The following is a 22209-nucleotide window of genomic DNA, read 5'->3' as shown; positions in this document are numbered from 1 at the left end:
GATTTGAGGTGGAGAGTTCTGTAGATGTCTATTAGGTCTGCTTGGTGCAGAGCTGAGTTCAATTCCTGGATATCCTTGTTAAGCTTCTGTCTTGTTGTCTAATGTTGACAGTGGGGTGTTAAAGTCTCCTTATTATTGTATGAGAGTCTAAGTCTCTTTGTAAGTCTCTAAGGACTTGCTTTATGAATCCGGGTGCTCCTGTATTGGGTGCATATATATTTAGGATAGTTAGCTCTTCTTGTTGAATTGATCCCTTTACCATTATGTAATGGCCTTCTTTGTCTCTTTTGATCTTTGGTGGTTTAAAGTCTGTTTTCTCAGAGACTAGGATTGCAAACCCTGCCTTTTTTTGTTTTCCATTTGCTTGGTAGATCTTCTTCCATACCTTTATTTTGAGTCTATATGTGTCTGTGCATGTGAGATGGGTCTCCTGAATACAGCACACTGATGGGTCTTGAATCTTTATCCAATTTGCCAGTCTATGTCTTTTAATTGGAGCATTTAGCCCATTTACATTTAAGGTTAAGATTGTTATGTGTGAATTTGATCCTGTCATTATGATGTTAGCTGGTCATTTTGCTCATTAGTTGATGCAGTCTCTTCCTGGCATCAATGGTCTTTACATTTTGGCATGTTTTTTTGCAGCGGCTGGTACCGGTTGTTCCTTTCCATGTTTAGTGCTTCCTTCAGGAGCTCTTGTAGGGCAGTCCTAGTGGTGACAAAATCTCTCAGCATTTGCTTGTCTGTAAAGGATTTTATTTCTCCTTCACTTATGAAACTTAGTTTGGCTGGATATGAAATTCTGGGTTGAAAATTCTTTTCTTTAAGAATGTTGAATATTGGCCCCCCACTCTCTTCTGGCTTATAGAGTTTCTGCCGAGAGATCTGCTATTAGTCTGATGGGCTTACCTTTGTGGGTATCCCGACCTTTCTCTCTGGCTACCCTTAACATTTTTTCCTTCATTTCAACCTTGGTGAATCTGACAATTATGTGTCTTTGAGTTGCTCTTCTTGAGGAATATCTTTGTGGCGTTCTCTCTCTGCTTGGTGGGCTGCACCCACTCTCCTGCACTCACTATCCTGCACCAACTGTCCAACATGCCCCAGTGAGATGAACCCGGTACCTCAGTTGGACATGTAGAAATCACCCGTCTTCTGTGTCGCTCACGCTAGGAGCCGTAGCCTGGATCTGTTCCTATTTGGCTATCTTGGGACTCCTTCTCTTAATGATGTACCTTAACTAGAAATCCTAGAGCAAACCAAACCCAAAATTAGTAGAAGAAATAATAAAAATCAGAGCAGAAATAAAATCAGAGATGAAAAAGGAGATATTATAACTGATACTGTAGAAATTCAAAGGATCAACAGTGGATACTATAAGCAACTGTATGCCAGTAAGTTGGATAATCTAGAGGAAATGGAAAACTTCCTAGACACATACAACCTCCAAAGATTGACCTATGAAGAAATCCAGTATCTGAACAGACCAAAAACCAGTAACAAGATTGAAACCATAATAAAAGTTCTTCCAGTGAAGAAAAGCTCGGGATCCAATGGCTTCATTGCTGAATTCTACCATTTAAAGAAGAACTAATAGTAAAGTCTACTTAAACTATTCCAAAAAATAGAAGACGAAGGAATACTTCCAAATTCATTCTACAAGGTCATTGTTACCCTGATACCTAAACCAGACAAGGACACATTGAAAGAAGAAAGAAAGAGAGAGAGAGAGAGAAAGAGGGAGGGAAGGAGGGAGAGAGGAAGGGAGGCAGGGTGGCAAGCAGGCAGGCAGGCAGGCGAAAGTACAGGCCAACATCTGTTGAATATCAATGCAAAAGTCCTCAACAAAATACTAGCAAACTGAATTCAACAAAACATTTAAAAGATCATTCGTCATGACCAAGTGAGATTTATCCCAGGGTTACCAGGATGGTTCAACATTCATAAATCAATCAGTGTGATTTATCATATCAAAGAATGAAGGACAAAAAAAATACGATCATTTCAATTGATGCTGAAATAGCATTTGATAAAATTAAACATCCTTTCCTGATAAAAAACCTCAACAAACTAGGGATAGAAGGAACATACCTCAATATAGTAAAAGCCGTATGTGACAGACCCACAGTTAGTATCATACTGAATGGGGAAAATCTTAGCCTTTCATCCAAGCTCTGGAACACAACAGGGATGTCCGCTGTTATTCAACACAGTACTGGAAGCCCTACCTCGAACATTCAGACAAGAGAAAGATATAAAGGCATCCAAATGGAAAGGAAGAAGTCAAATTATCCTTGTTTGCAGATGATATTATCTTATATTTGGAGGTATTTTGGGGTATAAGAGCATGCCTACAACTTACCTTTTTTGGTTAAGAAAACAAAATGTGACCAGGCATGGTGGCTCACGCCTGTAATCCTAACACTTTGGGAGGCCAAGGCGGGTGGATCTCCTGAGGTCAGGAGTTTGAGACCAGCCTAGCCAACGTGGTGAAACCTCGTTTCTACTAAAAATACAAAAATTAGCTGGGCGTGGTGGTGTGTGCCTATAATCCCAGCTACTCAGGAGGCTGAGGCAGGAGAATTGCTGGAACCCGGGAGGTGGAGGCTTCAGTGAACTGAGATTGCGCCACTGCACTCCAGTCTGGGCGATAGAGCGAGACTCTGTCTCAAATAAATAAATAAATAATAAAATAAAAATATATGTTTACCTAGAGAGATAGCTAACACAAATGTAGTAAATGTTAACATTTGGGGAGTCTAGGTGCAGGGTATGCAGAATTTTTTTTACTCTTCTTGTAAGTCTGAAATTATGTTAAAAAAATAATAAATATGAGTTTCAACTCCCTCACTTACCAGCTCTGTCCTCATGTTAAAGTCTTTATGCCTCACTTTCCTCATGTGTCAAATGATGATCATAAAGGGACCTACAATATAGTATTATTATAGGTATTAGCTTAGTTAATACAGTAATGCCCTTAGAACACTGACTGGCACACAGTAGTGCTGCGTTAAGTGTTTGTCATTCTATCTTACTTCATGCTCTTCTTCCCTTTAAAACCAAAGTTTTTGAAAGAACTATCTGCAACAAGTTTTATTCATTTACGTCAAACTCCCTGCCCATCACAGTTGGATTTTGATTCTCCAGCACTTCATTCACTATGCCTTTTCCAAGGTTGCTATCTCCTTCTTTCTAAATCCAATAGATACTTTTCTGTCCATACCTTCCTTGATCTTTTCTTAGCATTGTACTACACTAACTACTTTTTCCTTTTTGAAATAGTCTCTCCTCATGGCTTCTGTGATTTTTCTCTTCTGGTTTTTCTTCAAACTCTTCAGCTGTTTCTTCACCATTGTGTTTGCCTTTTACTATGCCTTTTCCTTGAGTGCTGGTTAATGTTTTGCCAACTGATGTCTATAATAAATGCAATTGTAGTTTAGAGATGAGTATATTATTTCCTTCTTTGAAGGTGGGTTAATCTGTATTCTCAGTCTCTTCAGAGGGATCATTTTTGTGTAGTCAAAGGTAATGGATCACAAGATTTAGAGCCTACCAGTCAAGACCAATTTTAAATATCTCTGGTTGCAAAATTGTCTTTCCCTTGGAGTGTTAGTAAATCTTGCAGGGCAGTTACACATTTATCTTAAAGCTGAAAAAAATAAAAATAAAAATAAGGCTTACAGGAGTCATTTAGCATCTGAGCCCTCACTCCATCTCTCAGCAGAGAGTTACTTTGTATTCATATCTGTTCTTATTGTTGATTCTAGTGAACAAAGCCAAGACTTCTCATAGAGATTATTTATGAGAGATGTAAGGGTTAAGAGAGTAATTTGAAAACCAGAAGACTTGGATTCACAGTTAGTCTGTACCTTTTACTAGCTTCGTGAACTTAAGCAAGTTACTTGACTTCTCTATGCTCCAGTTTTCTCATCTGTACAATGGGGATCATAGTACTGACAACCTTAGAGCTCTGTTGGGTGGAAAGAATGAGTCAATGCATGTGAAGCACTTAGAACAGTGCTCAGTGTAAGCTGTTATTAAGGCAATAGTCACTGTTTTTGAAGAAGACAGACTATAGTAAGGTTTTAATTTTGTAAGCTTTCTTATTGCCTCTTTTATATTTTACTTATTTAAAATAACTTCTGTAGAGCATATCATTTGCCAGGCACTATTCTAATTACCTTAAAAAGACAAATTATTAATTTTTTAATAGCAACACTTCAAGGAAAGTTCTCTTAATATTCCTATTTTATATTTGAGAAAACTGAGGCACAAAGAGGTTGTGTAACTTGCCCAAGGTCACAGAGCAGCAGGTCTGCTTTCTTAACCAGTGCATTATGCTGTATCTCATTTCCATTTATAATCTATCTGTTTAAAAATTTCACTTTATTTTTATTTGACAAATATTTAATTGTATTAGTCTATAGGGTCACCTGTTCCTTTTCTGTATTCAGTTCACATACCTACTCAGTGACCTAGCCAAGGTTTTTTTTATTATTTCCTTTTGCTTCCCTCAAATCATTGACAACTTGGGAATTAGAGTGACATGATCAATGTCTATCCCAGTGTAGAACAGATGTTTGACATTACTTTGATGGGAAATGAGAGGATAAGCTTTTTGTCTTAAAGCCACTGAAATGGACATCTAGCATTCCTAGTCACCAAGCATCAAAATTCAGTCATGTCTCTAGTCGTTGTAACAACTATAAATACCCCTGCTCATATTTAGTTATTTCCTACAGAAGTGATACAGCCCCCAGGAAGAAACACTTGTCTGACCAATAACTAATGAAGCATATGTCAACTTACTTTCTCTCTCTCTCATTCTCTCTCTTTCCTGTTTTTTTTTTTTTTTAAATTGAGTCTTGCTCTGTCACCCAGGCTGAAGTGCAGTGGCACAATCTCAGCTCACTGCAACCTCCGCCTCCCAGGTTCAAGTGATTCTCCTGCCTCAGCCTCCTGAGTAGTTGAGACTACAGGCATGTGCCACCATGCCTGGATAATTTTTGTGTTTTTAGTAGAGATAGGTTTCACCTTATTGGCCACGCTGGTCGCAAACTCCTGACCTCAGGTGATCTCACCTCAGCCTCCCAAAGTGCTGGGATTACAGCATAAGCCACGGCACCTGGCCTATGCATCAACTTTCTCAACAGTTGCTGGACTATAAACCAGATAAGTACGGTCTTACAGCTCTATATAGCAAAGCTTATTTTTTTCAGCTTTTGTTTTTCTCAGAAGATAACCATTAATAGATATAAAAATATGGTGAGAATTCAGTATTCACAAAGGAAAATAAAGGAACAAATAGCAGTTTTACGAAGCCAGAGAAAAAATAAGAAGAAAGAAAACATATGTAAAATAAATAATAAATATTTAAAAATAAGATAAAGATGGAAGAAATAAAATCAAATATTTCTCATCTTGAATATGAATGGACTGAATTTTCTCATCAAAAGACAGACTTACCAACTGGAATGAAAAAAACTAGCTACAGGCCATTTATAATTAAAGCACCTTAATCAATTGATAAAAGTTGAAAATAAGAAGGTAAGGAAAGAGATATTAAGCAAATATGAACAAGAAAGTGAGATTCACAGTTAATTAAAAGCATTTAACAAGATAAAAAGGAACATTATAAAATGAAAAAAGGGTTATTTGTAAAGAAAGTAATAAGCACAAACCTATTTGCACAAAATATATGGCAACCAAGTAAATATGTAAAGGAAAAATCTATTCAAAATGTGAGGAGAAATTGATAAAATAGTTACAATGTGTGACTGTAATGTATTGCTCTCATATTAGATATTTCTAGTAGACAGATATAAGTAAGAAAATTAAGTAAGTAATCAAAAACTTATTTAGTAAATATAGCTAAAACCTTATATCTCTTGAACAGATAATAGCCACTTTTAGGAGTATATCCATTGAATATTTTCAAAAAATCAAGAATGTATTTAGGCATAAAGAAAACTTAAAGATTTTGCATTCTTTGACCGTAAGCAATGAAATTAGACTTAAATAATTTAAAAGGGTACCAGACCAGTTGCAAAGTAAGAAATGTACTTTCAGATTAAAGAACATGTTTAAAGAAGAAATGCAAACTTTTTTCTAAAACCCAGGAAATAAAATGCTGTATTTCAGAATGTGTGGGACATGGCTAAAGTTATAAAGATCACCATTTGTAAAGTATAGGGATAAAAAAATAAAAGAACAACAAATCAAAACATAAGAAGAGGGATCAACGTTGATTTTGTAAAATAGAATACAAAAAATATGTATAAGTTGAAAAGTACATGTTAAATCTGGTCTTTTGGAAAGAAAATAAAACCGAAAATTCCCTTCTAATTATTATGAAGCAGAGAGAGGCAGCAACAGTAGACAAATCTGGAATGTGATAATAGAAAAAATTAAAATAATTAAAGCTGCATGGAATTCTGTAGCACACATTTGAACTTTAGGAGAATGAAAAGCTGATAATTAGTTGTTACTGCTCATCTAACGTATCTGAGGAAACTGAAGGCTTGAAGTGGGACAAGCAAGGAAGAATCAAAACAATTTGTTGTGCAGAACCCTCAAAATGGTCAACCACAAGTTACCCCAGGAGAAGGTGGTGAGGGATGTAGCAGACATAACTTCAAAGTCAGGAGAGAAGAATGATTGTATCCCCAGAATCTCTCTGTTCCACTCAGGATAGCTATTTATACAAGAACAATGGCCATGTGGAAATAAAAGCAGCGTTTTATTAATCTGACCAAGTACCTGATAACTCCTAAACGTAGGCAAGCGATTCTAAAATGTGAGCCTTAAAATAAGAGCCTTAAATGAGACCTCTATCCTCCTGAATCTCTACCTATTTCACCCTCAAACCCAGAAATGTCATTCTAAAACACTGCAATTTTAGGAAAAGCCAATCTGTCCAATGTCTAAGGACAAGGGGTCAATGATGAGCATGTTTTCCCTCAGTGCCTGAGCCACTTTATTAGGGCAGAATCCTGGGTCCATCTTTCCTCTGGAAGGAGAGAGAACAGAAGTGATAGCAAGACCTCTTCCCACCTGGCCACATTACCTATCCTTAAAAGAAGAGGTGAAAGAAGTGAGAAAATGTCCCACTACACATGGGTGTGGGAACAGGCAAGAAAATGGCCTGGATCTGCCCTGAAAATCTGGCTCTTGGGGAAATGGCAGGAGGCACTAAGGAGCCATTGCACAATGTGGCAGACAAACAGAGGATGAAGGAATAATCCTTCATCTGATTAATAAGTAAATGTGACCCCAATGAGGTGAAGTTATTTGCCTCCTTGATATACACCATCAGTGTGGGATCAGATCCGGTCTCAATAGCTTGCTGGCCAGTATTCTTCCTAGTTTACCACACTCATTTTGTTGCTGCCCAGTGATCCAGTGTGAATTTTGGATTCAGATTTGGAGTTCTGATCCTAGTTCCACCACAACCAGCTGTGGGATGTGGGCAAGTTTCTTAACCCCTTTGTTACCCTAGTTTCCTCATGTATCTAGTGCAGATCATGGTAGAGCATACTTCACAGAGTTTTGGTGATGAATGACCGAGAAAATATGTAAAGCTCTCAAAAACAGTGCATGGCACATGGTAAGAGCTCAATAGCTATTAGCTATATAATTTGTTTTAAAAAGAGAACACAGATTTTATCATATTCAGGACTTTGTTTTCATTGGTTATTTAGTTATTAAAAATATAAAAACTAAAGTTTGAATGTATTTTACATTTTGAATTCAGTCAAATCAAATAGATTTATGTCTGTAATACAGTCAACTTATATGTTCTGATTGTGAGTATTCTGTCCTTTGGAGTTTCCTTCGTTTATGATAAATACTGGTTTTGGAGTGCTTCTAGAATAAAATGCATACTCTCAACTGGACGTGGTGGCTTATGCGTGTAATCCCAGCACTTTGGGAGGCTGAGGCGAGAGGATTGCTTGAGCCCAGGAGTTTGGGGTTGCAGTGAGCCATGATTGCACCACCGCACTCCAGCCTGGATGACAGAGCAAGACCCTGTCTCAAAAAACAACAACGACGACAACCACAAAACAACCAATGCTACCTGTGGATTGCTCTAACAGGATTTCACATAATGTTTAATGGGACAGATGAGATTTCATGTCTTCTGTAAAAACTACTGAGTAATATTGAAATAGCACTTTGTATCTTCCTTGCCCAGATGCCTCACAGGATGCCTGCCATTTCACAAGTTACCCACCCTTTCTCTGACACCCCATTGTAATTCAGGCTTAGGCTTTAATGCATATTGAGTCCAGATACAGAGTATTAGATCTGATTTGCTGTTGGTATGCAGTTTGCTTAGATGTCTACTGATTTTGCCTTTGACAAATTTAAATAAATGAAATTGATGTTTTTGTAGGGTTTACTTTAGACTGTTGCACTGTGCAGTGGGCTGGTGTTGAAACACAATAGCTTTTAAATTGAACTGCTTATAGAGTGATCTGTAAAATCTTTCTAGATGTCTTTCTATAACTGCTGTGGTGGGCTAGGAATCATTATTTGTTTTTGCAGGCAAATTAATGGGTTGCAGTGGCCGTGGAAACTGCCTTCTAGTACAAGGTTTGAAAAGTGCATTTAATCACTTTCTCAGGGCATTTAGAATAAAGAATCAGGCAAAGTCATTTACAATCCAGTTTGTCTTTGAGAATATTGAAAAGCAGAGCTTCATAATGAAAGTATTATATCATATGTATGACTGTGTGTGTGTCTGTGCCTGTGTCTGTGTCTGTGTGTGTATTATTAGTTTGGTTTTATTTCAATGTTCCTATTTATTTTATGGTTAAAAAGACCATGGGGAACCAAAAGTGACTAATTTACTTTTCTTTTTTTTGAGACAGAGTCTCACTCCATCACGCAGGCTGGAGTGCAGTGGCACGATCTTAGCTTACTGCAACCTCCGCCTCCTGAGTTCAAGCGATTCTCATACCTCAGCCTCCCAAGTAGCTGGAATTACAGGTGCATGCCAGGCTAATTTTGTATCTTTAGTAGAGACAGGGTGTCACCATGTTGACCAGGCTGGTCTCGAACTCCTGACCTCAAGTGATCCACCCGCCTCAGCCTCCCAAAGTGCCGGGATTATAGGCGTGATCCACTGTGCCCAGCCTCTAGGAAGTGACTAATTTTCTTACTTGCCTTTTTTTCCGTTGCTTCAAATCTTTGAAAGTAGTGGCTGTGAATTCATAGTATCAATGGTGTATAAATGAGAGTCCTGTTGCTTAATGGGAAGAGAAAAGGAAAACTGGAATCCAGAAATCTTAGTATTCTGATCCCATCCACCTGCTCAAAAATATTCTTTGTCAGTTTCCTAAGCTTTGTAATAAAATGCCATCACCAAAAGTTTGGTATAAGTATATTTATATTGATATTGTTTCTTGTGGTGAAGTTTTCTAAGTTTTAAAATTTTTTAGTTGGGGTTTTTATTAGTTTAGTTCTAGAAAATTACAAATCTTATTCTCACCACCACCTTGAGATTTTTATTGTGAGCATTATGATTTATTGTTTTTTAATTTTTTCAACGAATTGTATTTTAAATATATGTATTATGAGGGTTTACAGTATTCCAATATTTTTATTTTAATTTTAGTATATTCATGAATATAAACAATCTCTTTAAACATTACTTGTTTTTGGGATTGTCTTTTTAATTGCAAAAGACCGTTACCAGAAGAAAATTACTTAAAATGGGGTAATAGATTATGATATGTCGTAGAATTCTGATTTTTATACTAGCAATATATAATAAAATATTTAAGAAAAATAAATCTAGCATAACTGAAATCTGAAGTTGCACATATATTCTTATTTAGAACTACCTTTCATTATGGCAGGCAACTTGAATTGCTCTATACTGGAAAATTTAATGTACCACTCAATTACTATTCTTTAGCCCAATTTAAAATAATAGATTGGGAGTAAAGTCTTAATGCAGTGTAACCTTTGGAACATCAGAAATAACCTCTTTTCTTTCCAGAAATCAGTATACAGTAAGGGCATCAGTTTTATCACACTGTATGAATAGATTTGTAATAGCACTTAGACCTTTTTTTTAATTGCATAAGTATATGGATTTCTTCTGTCTCACCCAACTTAGGCTAAATAATAATTTAAAGATGTGCTGTTATTTTAAAATGTATACCTTTTTATTTAAAAGCTTTTTTGATCATCTCGTTCTGATTCTAGCGAAGGACTCAATATTGTAACTTAATATTTTTATGTAATTTCATAATGTGGGTGTTTTGAAAAATTTTGCAATGGTAAATATTGTGATAAAATTTTGGCTATGGAAAGGTCCTTATTCTCACTTTTTTCTTTGACAGTCATACTGTGTATAACCATGAAACTACAGAAAATATTAGGACTTTGCAAAATTGTAAAAGGACTTTATAAAAAGAACGTTATCTTTCCTCTTGATGCCATCTTTTAATGATAGCTGTCAGCCTTTTCACTTATTATAAAAAACAAATTTTCTGTGTGAGGTGAAAATGTTCACTGAAATTAATTTACACACCCTCTCAAATTCCTTTTGGAATAGGGGAGGATACAAATAAGCAAATAGTAATAAAACTAATTTGCATACTCTAAATTGTTGGTCTTAATGGTACTGATGGAAGGTTTCCAATTTGTCACAAAGCAGTGACTTTTAAGAAGATAAATTATATTGAAATGTACTTTATCTAAAAATATAACGCCAAAATGCAATATTGGACAAATTTATCCCTATTTCTTTTGTTGACCAAATAATCGACCAGGATTTATGATTTTATAAGCAGACCTTGATGATCTTATCGGTTTGATATATTTTCAGTGTTGTAGATGCTAATACATAAAGAGCAAAAACAGTTTTGATTTGGAATCATAGTACTTAATTGATCTGTTTCTTTTTCTGTATTATCTATGGGTTCTCAAATGGGCTTTGTGGACCACCTGTCTCAGGAATCATCTGTGGTGCTTTTTAAATTAAAACATAGCTATCTGGGCCCCACCACAGAAATACTGTTTTGGAGCTGATCCCAGGAACCTGTCTTTTTAATAAGAACCCTGGATGATTTTTATGGGCATTGGGGTTTGGGAACTGCTGCTCTAGAGCAGGGGTCAGCAAACCATTTCTATAAATTGCTAGACACTCAATATTTTTGGCTTTGGGGACCTCATGGTCTTCATTGTAACTATTTCTGCCATTGTAGCACAAAAGCAGCAACAGATCATGGAGAAACAAATAGGTATGGGCAGGCAGACTTGCTTCCAGAATTTGTTCGTCTTTGATAGAATCTAGATTCTAGACCATTGGTTTTTGCTCTATGAATATTTTCTAAGATATTCTCTTCAAAATCAATTTTAATGAGATTTCCTATGTGTTTATCTGAGGAAAATTCATAAATACAGGAATAATTCCTAGATATACATTAGATGAATTAATAGTTGTAAAACATTTTTAATAGTTAAAACCTTTTCTATGTTAATATTAGAGTATGATTAACTTACTTCTAACTATGTAATCTGCTTCTCATATTAGGTTCCTGTTGCTAGAGCAAGTATTCTTTGGCTAATTGGAGAAAACTGTGAACGAGTTCCTAAAATTGCCCCTGATGTTTTGAGGAAGATGGCTAAAAGCTTCACTAGTGAAGATGATCTGGTAAAACTGCAGATATTAAATCTGGGAGCAAAATTGTATTTAACCAACTCCAAACAGGTGAGAGGCAAACGTTAGTCAACCTATCTAATACGTACTTTCCTCTTCACTCTGATCAAACAGCGGAGGGCTGTACCTTCATTAGTCTGACCATTCAACAATTCCCAGGTGCCTGTTTGTTTCACGTTCTATGTTAGATGATACTAGTGCAAAGAGATGACATTCTAGTCTAGTAGGAGAGAAAACATTAAAAAAGGAAATAGTGTGTGGTAATGCTGTAGCAGAAGTATTGACATACAATGGAATTCTAGAGGAATTACTGAAAGTCTGAAGTAGATGCGAGGTCAGAGAAAATTTTATAAAGGATGAGACTCTTGACTAAGGGCTTGTAAGGAGTGATTTACTGTACAGAAAGAGGAAAGCACAGGGTCAGAGTCAAGAAATAGCTTGGTGTTTCTGGGAAATTTTTTAAAGGTGAGTCCAGAATGGCAGATGCAATGGTCTGAAAGTTTATATCCCCCAAAGTTCATGTGGTGAAACCCGATCACCCATGTGATGGTATTAGGAGGTAGGGCCTTTGGGAGGTGATTAGGTCATGAGGCTGGAGCCCTTATAAATGAACTTTGTGATCTTATTAAAGAGATCCCTGAGAGCTTGCTTGCCGCTTCTGCCATGTGAGGACACAGCCAGAAGGTGCCATCTGCGAATTAGAAAATGGGTGCTCACTAGACACCCGAACTGTGGGTACCTTGATCTTGAATTTCCCAGCCTCCAGAACTGTGAGAAATAAATTTCTATTATTAATTATATTATTAATAGGCTTCCCAGTTTATGGTATTTTCTAAAGTAGTCCAAATGGACTAAGACATTTTGCAGTTTGAACACATGGAGTGGCTTGTATGCTTGAAGTAGTATGGACCTGGTCCTGCAGAGGAAAGGGAAACTACTTTTAATAGTAGTATAATTTACCAAATTTGCAATTTAGAATATTCATTTTTAAGTCCATTGACTTTTTGAGCAGCTGTTAATAAGAGGGATCATTTTTGCTTCCATGTACGAAATAGGGACTTTTCCTATATCTGAATTGCTATTCTCTGTGAGTGGACTTACCTGTTTAGTATAATTGAAAAAAGATTCTTGCTCATTTGCAGCTAGGCTTCTTGGGAAGATTTATGCTCTGTGTCCTATCTATTTTTCTCTAATTTTCGCTTTTTCTCTGACTCTTACTTTTGCCTTTGTGATTTTTTTTCCTCCACATCCCCTCTCTGTCTTTGTATTTGTCCCCTTCCCCAAAACTCCCTCTGCCTAGATATCTCTCTGACATCCTTCATCCCTTCAGTGCCCCGCCCCTGTACTACAGTCCAGTGTGTTTGTCATTCTCTCCTTTCTCTTCCATCTCTGTTTGTTTCTCTCTTTTTGTATTTGCTGTGTATCTCTCTATATGTGTCTCCCTCTTTGTCTGCCTTTCCTGCTTCCCCATAGACCACACTTATTTTCTAGTAAGCTAATGTTTGCCTTTCAGAATCCTCAGGTCGATTCCTCAGATTCATTTCTATATGGTTTGGGATTATCTTCCTCCCTAATCGTGATATGAGTTATATTATTATAGCTTTTGCTGATTCATCTGTAAGATTTGTAACCAGATAATTGCAAATAATGGAGCATATTTCCATGATTTAGATTTTGTCTTTAAATTTTAAGTCATCTTTAAAAGGAATCAGTTAATCCTTTCCAAGTGTCTGTAGATTTCTTCATACATTGAGATACTTTCTAAAAACTGAGTAAAGAAAGACCTGTGTTTGCTGTTGAGTTTCATGTTTCTTGATAAAATAGAGGGATTTTTAGCCTAGAACTCCATGGTATTCACTAAATTCCTGTGGTATGGCGAAGGTTTATATAATACCTAGACTATTGGGATTTTTTTCTGTCTTGTTTGGCCACTCTAAATGTATGTAGCTTATGTATTATTGTTAAAGTAATACCAAAATTGAATGTCAATCCAGACTTAATCGAACTAAGTAAAGCTTCTTTCTTTGGCCCTTTTCTTTGTCACTGTGAATAACCAATAATGAAATGTAGTACTGTTTGTTTAGATATTGTAGAGCGTGTTTCATGTCTTTTTATTCAGTGAATTTGAAGACAACTAGTTTGTACTCAGGTTTTTTTTTTTTTTTTTTCTTGACCTGTTTTATTAATGGCAGTTTTGGAGCTCAGTTTCTGAAGTGTTTTTTTGTTTTTGTTTTTGAGAAAGTTTCCCTCTATCACACAGTCTGGAGTTCAGTGGCGTGATCTTGGCTCACTGCAACCTCCGCCTCCCAGGTTCAAGCAATTCTCATGTCTCAGCCTCCTGAGTAGCTGGGATTACAGGCATGTGTCACCATGCCTGGCTAATTCTGTATTTTTAGTAGAGACGGGTTTTGCCATGTTGGCCAGGCTGATCTCAAACTCCTGACCTCAAGTGATCTGCCCACCTCAGCTTCCCAAAGTGCTGGGATTACAGACGTGATATTTTATATTTTAGAATGATACTTCTAGAAAACTACAATAGGCTTCACCACCCAGTGGTGAAAACACAGTGATTTTTTTAAAATCACAAATTTTTATGTAGTTCATTGTTTTTAAGTGATTAAATATGAAAATAGATTAATAGTGTCTTGAAGAGTTGAACTCTGTTTTTGCATATTTCTCATTTCTCAAGAAGAGGAGATTGAGATAATTAATAACTGAAAATTAGTTGTTTTGTTTTGAAGACAGTCTCCCTCGGTCACCCAGGCTGGAATACAGTGGCGTGATCTTGACTCAATGCAACCTCTGCCTCCCGGCCCCCTGAGTAGCTGGGATTATGGTTGCCTGCCACCACACCTGGCTAATTTTTTTTTTTTTTTTTTGTATTTTTAGTAAAGATGGGGTTTCACCATGTTGGCCAGGCTGATCTCGAACTCCTGACCTCAAGTGATCCTCCTGCCTCGGCGTCCCAAAGTGCTGGATTTACAGTCATGAGCCACTGCACCCAGCCTGAAAATTGGTTTTAAAGAACGGTTTTAAGCACCATCAACTTAACAGAATTTTTAAAAATTGTGTAATCCATTAGATATAAGACAGACTGAAATAATTGTTTTGACTGAAATATTAAAAATTGTTTTCTCTACTTACTTATTTTAGCCACCTTTAAAAGTAAGGTAGGGAGAGTCGGCTACAGTGATGAGGAGCTGATTTGCCGTGAAGTCTTAATATTTATTTGTAGATCTGAATTCCCAGTGGCCTAAATACTTCAGTGAACATTTCTATAATTTTTATTGAATTATTTAGGGTTATAGAGAATGTCTAAATTGATTTTTGTAAGACTTAGCATATTGCATTTATTTGTATGTTCGAAGAATAATCAAATAACAAACTTCTTTATCTACCTCAAAATATTTTCGACCTAATATAAAAAATAATTTAAAAATTAGCAGTCTGTTTTCAGTATATCATAGACTGTCCCTACCATAGAAAACAGCTGTAAACTCCAGAAAAATACAAGAAACAAATGACTTTCTGAAGACACAGAATAGTAAAGAAAAGCAAGAGAATCTGGAGGGGAATTCATACTTAGAAGAAGGAAATGGCACACAGTTATTTTCCCTGTTTTTATGGCTTTTATCCTGAGGACAGTCTGCAGTTGGCACTGTGCACAGTGGCTAGACCTCCAAAAGGAAATGCAAAGTCCTTCTGGCTTGAGGAAGTAGAGAAGAGAGTTCAGGAAAGCTACAGACATTGGAAACTTAAGGAAAAATAGTAGAAAGGAGGGAGCCAGTGCGGGGAATCTCAAAATCTGGGAGTAATTGGACGTAAGTTTTCGGCTGGTGTCTGAACTACACTTGTGCAGGGTGGATTCAGAGAAACACAGCTAGGAATTAAAGAACCAAGCTGAAATTTGAGGTGTACCCAAGAGACAGAGTTTGTACCTTGAACCCCAACCAAGTTAATTACCTGCTAAAACAAATGAAAATCCTGTACTCATTCAAAGAGTTTAACATAATGTCTAGAGTCTCTAAAATACATAGCATTCTTAATGTCCAAATGTATCTTGTATATCCAAAATTACTCAACATAAGAAGAACCAGGATGGGGAGTTATTATTTAATGAGTACAGAGTTAGTATTTGGGAAGATGAAAAATTCTAGAGAAGGATGGTGGTAGTGGTTGCATAATATGGTAAATAGACTCTCTGGATTCAAACCATGTTGTGCTACTTACTACATGATTTTGGACAAATCTAAGATTTCATTTTCTCATCTGTAAAATGGGAATTATTATAATATAGTCAATTTTGCTATATTGCGACATGTATGCTCCTAAAATCATTGTGCTATACAAAATCACACAATAAAAACCATAGGGATTATTAGAAAAGTGGAGTTAGAGTCGCAACACTCAAAAACTATATTGATGACGTATTTTTTAGAAAGGAACCTAAAAAAAAAACAAGAGTACAATTTTATGTGTTAAATGGTAAATAAATACTACAATGATACTGCTCTTTATATTTAAAAAGACTTGAGGTTTGCTTATGGAAGAAAGGTTATACTTGCTAAGTGGTAGAAAGAGGGTTAATCTGAAATTGGATGGAAAGTTGTACCTCCTAAAGAGCATGAATATGGCACATAACACATGTAGATGTTAACCTCTGAAGTACATGTTTGAAGTATGTATGTTTTGTGTATTCCTACACATCTCTGTTTAGCTGGGTGCATTTTTATGGCTTCACCTAGTGTTTCTTGCAGAAGAAATCACCACAAAATTCATGTTATGCCCAAATTGTTCCCTAATATGCCAACTGAGTTGGAACAAATGCACATTTTCAAAACAAGCATTAGAGCAGAACTGACTGTACCTACCTCACAAAGTTATTATGAGGATAACATGAAACAGTTCATGTAAAATGTTTAGATTTCCTTGCACATAATAGTGCCTAGTTCATTTTAGTTATCCTTCTTTTGTAACCCTCGCAAGTAACCGCTATATTCTTCTTAGGGAATATGATGATTTACAGTAAAGAAACTAGTCTAGTTACTGAGAAAAACTGTATTCTTATTAGGATAAAACCACTGATTTCAGTTTATCCTACTGAGATTTTCTAAGTAAGATGCTGAAATCCCCCCGCCCCTCTTTTTTTTTTTTTTTTTTTTAGTTCGTGAAGAAAAAAATGGTTAGAAATAAATATAAATAAATATAAAGAGTAGAAAACACTCAGAAATTACTCCTCACAGAGGAGTAATTTCACTTTTATGTGGGGAAATTATGTGAGTAATTTCACTTTTAGGTGGGGAAAAAGTTGAAGGACTGAAACCAGTTGAAGTTACTGAAATCTAGAGCTGTTAAGGGAGTATAAAGATTTAGCATGACTTCATTGAAATAGTCTACCGAAGTTTGAGGAAGAAAGGAAGGATTTAATTAAACTGATTAATAACAATTTAAAAGTTAATGAATAAAAGATGCTTTTGTTTTTAAACTCTATCTAATAGTGTGTCATCTTTGAAATGCAGTGATAAGTGCCATAAGTTAATGTTTTTCTTAGCTCATTTTTATTTTTGGTTAGGAAATATTACAAACCTATGGAAAAGTACCTAATAGCATAAATACAAATGTGTATATCTACCACTAGGATTAAGTTGATATTCACCTTTGCCTTGATTGATTGATTGATTGTAAGATGTATAGAACTAGAACCTCAAGCTTCTGTTCATACCTTCCTTTCTTCCCCGTTGGTAACCACTGCCACCTTGTTGGTATGTTTCATTCAATCATCCATGTTTTACATTTTTATTATATGAATATGTATCCATTTTTGTGGGTTTTCAAATTTTACATAAGTAGATATTCTACTTTATGTATACATTTGCAACTTTTTTTGCTTAGTATCATGTTTTTGAAATATGGATATATGTAGATATAATTTAATTACTATCTCAGTCTGTCAGACAGTTAAGTTTCTACTTTTCTGCTATTAAAAAAGAAAATGCTTCCTTGAGTTATTTTTTATTCTTAGTGAGAGATTTTGTAAATCACACTAATGTTTTAGGGATTCCTCCTAAAGTTAAAAGCAGATTCTCTTTTGCCCTGTGATTCAGGTCTTTAGAGAAATCTCCTTCCCCCAAAACCTCTTTAATGTGATTTAGCAAAAGGAGGCTTGGACACTCTGCAGTGGCATCTCTGCCCTTTCTTTGATATGTTTTCTTGGCATTGAAAAACTCAAGTAAATATAACATAGAAAGGAAGACCTTACAGAAAACTTTTCAAGTTGACAAAAAAGTGGATACTATTAAATTCAGAAATTCCATCCCAATTCACATAAAGAATCCTGTTTAGTCATGAAATTAAGAAACTTATTAGGGCCGGGCCTGTAATCCCAGCACTTTGGGAGGCCGAGATGGGCAGATCATCTGAGGTCAGGAGTTTGAGACCAGCCTGACCAGCGTGGTGAAACCCCATCTCTACTAAAAATACAAAAAAAATAGCCAAAGCGTGGTGGCAAATGCCTGTAATCCTAGCTACTTGGGAGGCTGAGGCAGAAGAATTACTTGAACCTGGTAGGCAGAGGTTGCAGTGAGCCCAGATTGCAGCATGGCACTTCAGCCTGGGCAACCAGAGCTAAACTCCATCTCAAAAAAAAGAGAAAAAAAGAAAGAAACTTGGTTAGATGGAACAACGGTACTGCTTTAGGTTTGCCTCTGGTATAAGTTAAGAATTCCATGTAGAGTTTACTTCATTTACCAAACACATTTGTTGGTATCATCCCACTAAAAAATAACAACAGTTTAGAACCAATATAAATCTTTACTATGCCAAATGCAGACGTCTGTGTCCTTTTTATATAATAGTAAAGATATTATTAGAACTATAGTATTAACAGTAAAATATATATTAGGACTATATTTTAAGAGACCTTTTTAGTTATTTGTATTGACTTACAATCTATTAGAAGAAAGTTATTTTTTGAATAAATATTTACCAGTTTATTGTCAGAGTATTTTGAGAAGTCTTTTAAATAATGAATTTCTTTTTTTTTTTTTTTTTTTTGAGACTGAGTCTCGCTCTGTTGCCCAGGCTGGAGTGCAGTGGCGCAGTCTCAGCCCAGTGCAAGCTCCGCCTTCCGGATTCATGCCATTCTCCTGCCTCAGCCTCCTGAGTAGCTGGGACTACAGGCACCGGGCATGGCCACCATGCCCGGCTAATTTTTTCTATTTTTAGTAGTGATGGGGTTTCACCGTGTAATAATGAATTTCTTAATTTTTAGGTAACAGTCCCTCAAATTCATTTTTCCTGTGTCACATTGACTTAGAGTCAATCTGAAGAAAATGTAATTGATATAATTTGTATCTGGATAGCATTAGCCATTAGTTGGTACCAATAATGGTTCCTTAAATCTAAGCAGGAAAATTAGTCTGAAAATAAAATTTAATAAATAGCTGTATATATGATACTGAATATTTTTGTTGATAGTACATTATATTGTCTTTGCTTATCTTGTGTAATTTGTCAATACAACAAATTTGAAAGTACTATTTAATTAATGTTCCATCTGGTTTTGGATTGAGCCTCTAGTGATATTAAAATGCCATGATTGTTTACTTAAATGTTGTCTGTTTTCTTCCTACCAGTTTCCCTGGACAGATCTAATTTATGCCTGTTGTCTCCATGCCATTTAGTTTAGGATTTGTCCCAAATTTTTAATGAAGTAATATCACTAATATTTGCATTAAAATAGCACAGTTAATTTGTAGACCTCCGCTTTGAAGTCTTCTAGTTTCTGCCATAATTTTGTCTAGTGGCATGTTAAGACACAAGTGCAGTGAACAGAGATTTCATTTTAATACGTGAGCCATTTACATCTGAAAGACTATATCTTTTTCCCACCCTTTCTAGATGTAACATAACTAGCTTCTTCCTTTTAGAACAGCATGCAGGGTTTCTGCTGATAAGTGAAGTATACTCTGACAAAGCAGGTGGGAAAAGCTGTCTTTTGCTTTGCTGCAGGTGGGGAGATGAGTATTTAAAAATGCTTCATTTGCCAGCAACTTGATATACCAGCAAGTGTTGCCATGGCCTATGAGATGCATGAAGCTCTAGGCTGCCAGTGGGTGAAATTAAAGGAAAACATGGAAAGTTAGAGGTTGGTTATAGGTGAAATATGTGCAGGAGTAAAGACTGAATAGTTCTGCCCTAGCTCATTAAAGGGAGTGGTGAAAGCACTCTTGCTAGAGTAGTTTTGTCATTTATTGTATAGTGTAGGTCTAAAGTTTATTTTATTATTTGGCAGTTCTTTTTTTAACTTGTTATAAAATCATCAGCAATACATTTTTAAAAATGGAAGTGTACATTTAACAAAGAATGAAGTGCTAAATTTCCACTTAGTACTTAACATGCATAAAATATTTGTCGACATTTACCAACCACCATGAGAGTGCTAGGGATCTCATTGACCACACAACAACCAGAAGACACAACAATCTGCTACAAAAGGATCAACATCCATTTAAAAAGCTAGTAGTTATTTTAAGATTATGCATTAAGATAATTTAATACGTACAGGTGCAGAAGATGTTTATATAATTCTGTGTGAAATATGACCTCATTTAGATCAAATAACTTTTTGAAAATTAGTTTTTTACCCTTATTCTATGTTTTCTTATGCACATATGAAAAATGAAACAATAGCTGTTAATGTGTTGGCTCCATTAGTGGAAAAAAGGCCCAGCACTGCTGGTTTACAAATAGAAAATCAGTTAATTCCAAAAATAGACTTTTTCATTCAATGCATTTGTATATTTGTTTGGTCAGGGCTGCAAATGGGAACAAAGTAAAGCTTTTGGAGGTTTATTCTGTCAAAAATATTGCAAATGCTGTTGTAAATTAAAAAGCTCAACATTGAAGATAAAATTGTTTTTGATGAAAGGATGTTGTCATGGTAAAAATCAGTGTTCTTATTAAATTAAGAAAACTATGGAAGAGAAATGTTTTGGGAATTGGTTGTTGTGCATGCAAACAAACTCTGCTTATTCAGTCAGTTGAAATAAAACCGTAGTTGTCAAATTTACTGATAGTATACACAGTTTGACCGAACTATAAAATTCTTGTGATGAAACTGATGTTGAAGAACCATTCTATAGCATAACAATACACACTGTCTTTAATGCATATTAGCAACAGAATTTTAGATCTATTATTTTGTGAAGAACTGCTTTGTAAATTAAGTTTATTATATTGGCTTAACATTTTTTATTGATAATTGTGTCTTTTGTATATTGGTTAAGTTTTGGTTCACAAATTGTTTGGATTATTTAAAGTGTCACTAGAAAATGCCAAAAAATTTTACTTTTTGAAAAATTTTAGCAAATAGCAATTATTAGAAACAAATCTTGCAAACAGAAAGACTTTGAAAGTTTTCCCTGTATAGGCAAGGGAAGAAATGAATAGGTTAAATGGTGAGAGCTCAAGATTTAATCAAGAGATTGTCATTTGCACTATCTCACCTATCGTAAAGACTCTTTAGACGGAGCGCCTTTTTTTAATTAGAGAAATTTATATTGTGTAGAATGAAATGAAATTGAGACAGCAGTTGGTTTTGTAGTATCTAAATTGATGAAATATTTTTAAAAGGATAAATAAAATAATTATTTGAAATTTTGTCAATATTTTAAAAACTTTTTGTTGACTACATGGGTGAAAAGTTAAATATTTGGGTTTGAAATATTTACAGTTTTTAACATAAGGATTGGGACTATTCTTGATTCAGTAGAATTTTCCCTCAGATTACATGGTTGTCCAGAAATACTGTAAAGAGGGTATTTTCTCCATTAAAAATATGGTCTACAGAGAAGAGTAAGTTCAAAATGTCAACAATTTTATAATTACTCACTGCAGAATTTAATTTTGAAAAAGATTGCAATTTAAAAAAAAAAAAACTTAGGCCATATAAAAATGTATTCTCCAGAGAAATATCAATGCCTTGTTACTAGACACATACACTGAAGAAACTGATTAATGTATGTACATGTGTGGTGAATAATTATTCTGCTTATGATTTTAGTGTATCATTGTACACAAATATGTTTTTTGTCTTTTAGAAAGAATGTTATTTTTGAAAATACATTTTAATTAAACTTATAAGCTTACAATATAATACATTTTACAGTCAGTAAAAATTTTTTAATTATATAATTTTCATTACTTTAAATGCCCTACCTAATTTTCAGAATTGTTAGCATATTGAAAATGTTTAATTTCCTAAAAATTAATTTTGGGGATAAGAAGTATAAGCCAAATGTATCATTCTGCTAGCTCAGAAAAACATTGCAGTTAAGAGACTCTTTGATTTGTTTTAGTTTCAGATTTAAAATCTCAGCACTCAAATGGACTTTATCATTAACCAAGTTGTAAATTCTAACTCCACATTTGAGAAAACTAATGATTAAGTGGATTTCCCAGGTTTTTCCAGCAAGTTAATTACACAGTTTAGTGTACCACATTTTCTTTTAAGCTGGTTCTGAATTGTATTCCTC

General features: G+C 35.2%; 1 protein-coding gene across 6 annotated transcripts in view; it reads left to right on the top strand.

The window, feature by feature from the left end:
- Positions 1-22209, top strand: part of AP3B1 (adaptor related protein complex 3 subunit beta 1) — a 301940-nt gene that overhangs the window by 156874 nt on the left and 122857 nt on the right. For all 6 annotated transcript variants that reach the window (XR_001903494.2, XM_003899849.4, XM_021939489.1 and 3 more), the window contains one exon: positions 11549-11725. Coding sequence is in view for 5 of the 6 variants with exons in the window: in XM_003899849.4 (XP_003899898.3) it covers positions 11549-11725 (177 nt within the window). In the remaining variant the exon portion in view is untranslated. The remainder of the gene's footprint in view (positions 1-11548; positions 11726-22209) is intronic.

The sequence above is a fragment of the Papio anubis genome, chromosome 5, assembly GCF_008728515.1.
Source record: "Papio anubis isolate 15944 chromosome 5, Panubis1.0, whole genome shotgun sequence".
Lineage (NCBI taxonomy): Eukaryota > Metazoa > Chordata > Mammalia > Primates > Cercopithecidae > Papio > Papio anubis.
This window is presented reverse-complemented; position numbering and strand designations above follow the sequence as displayed.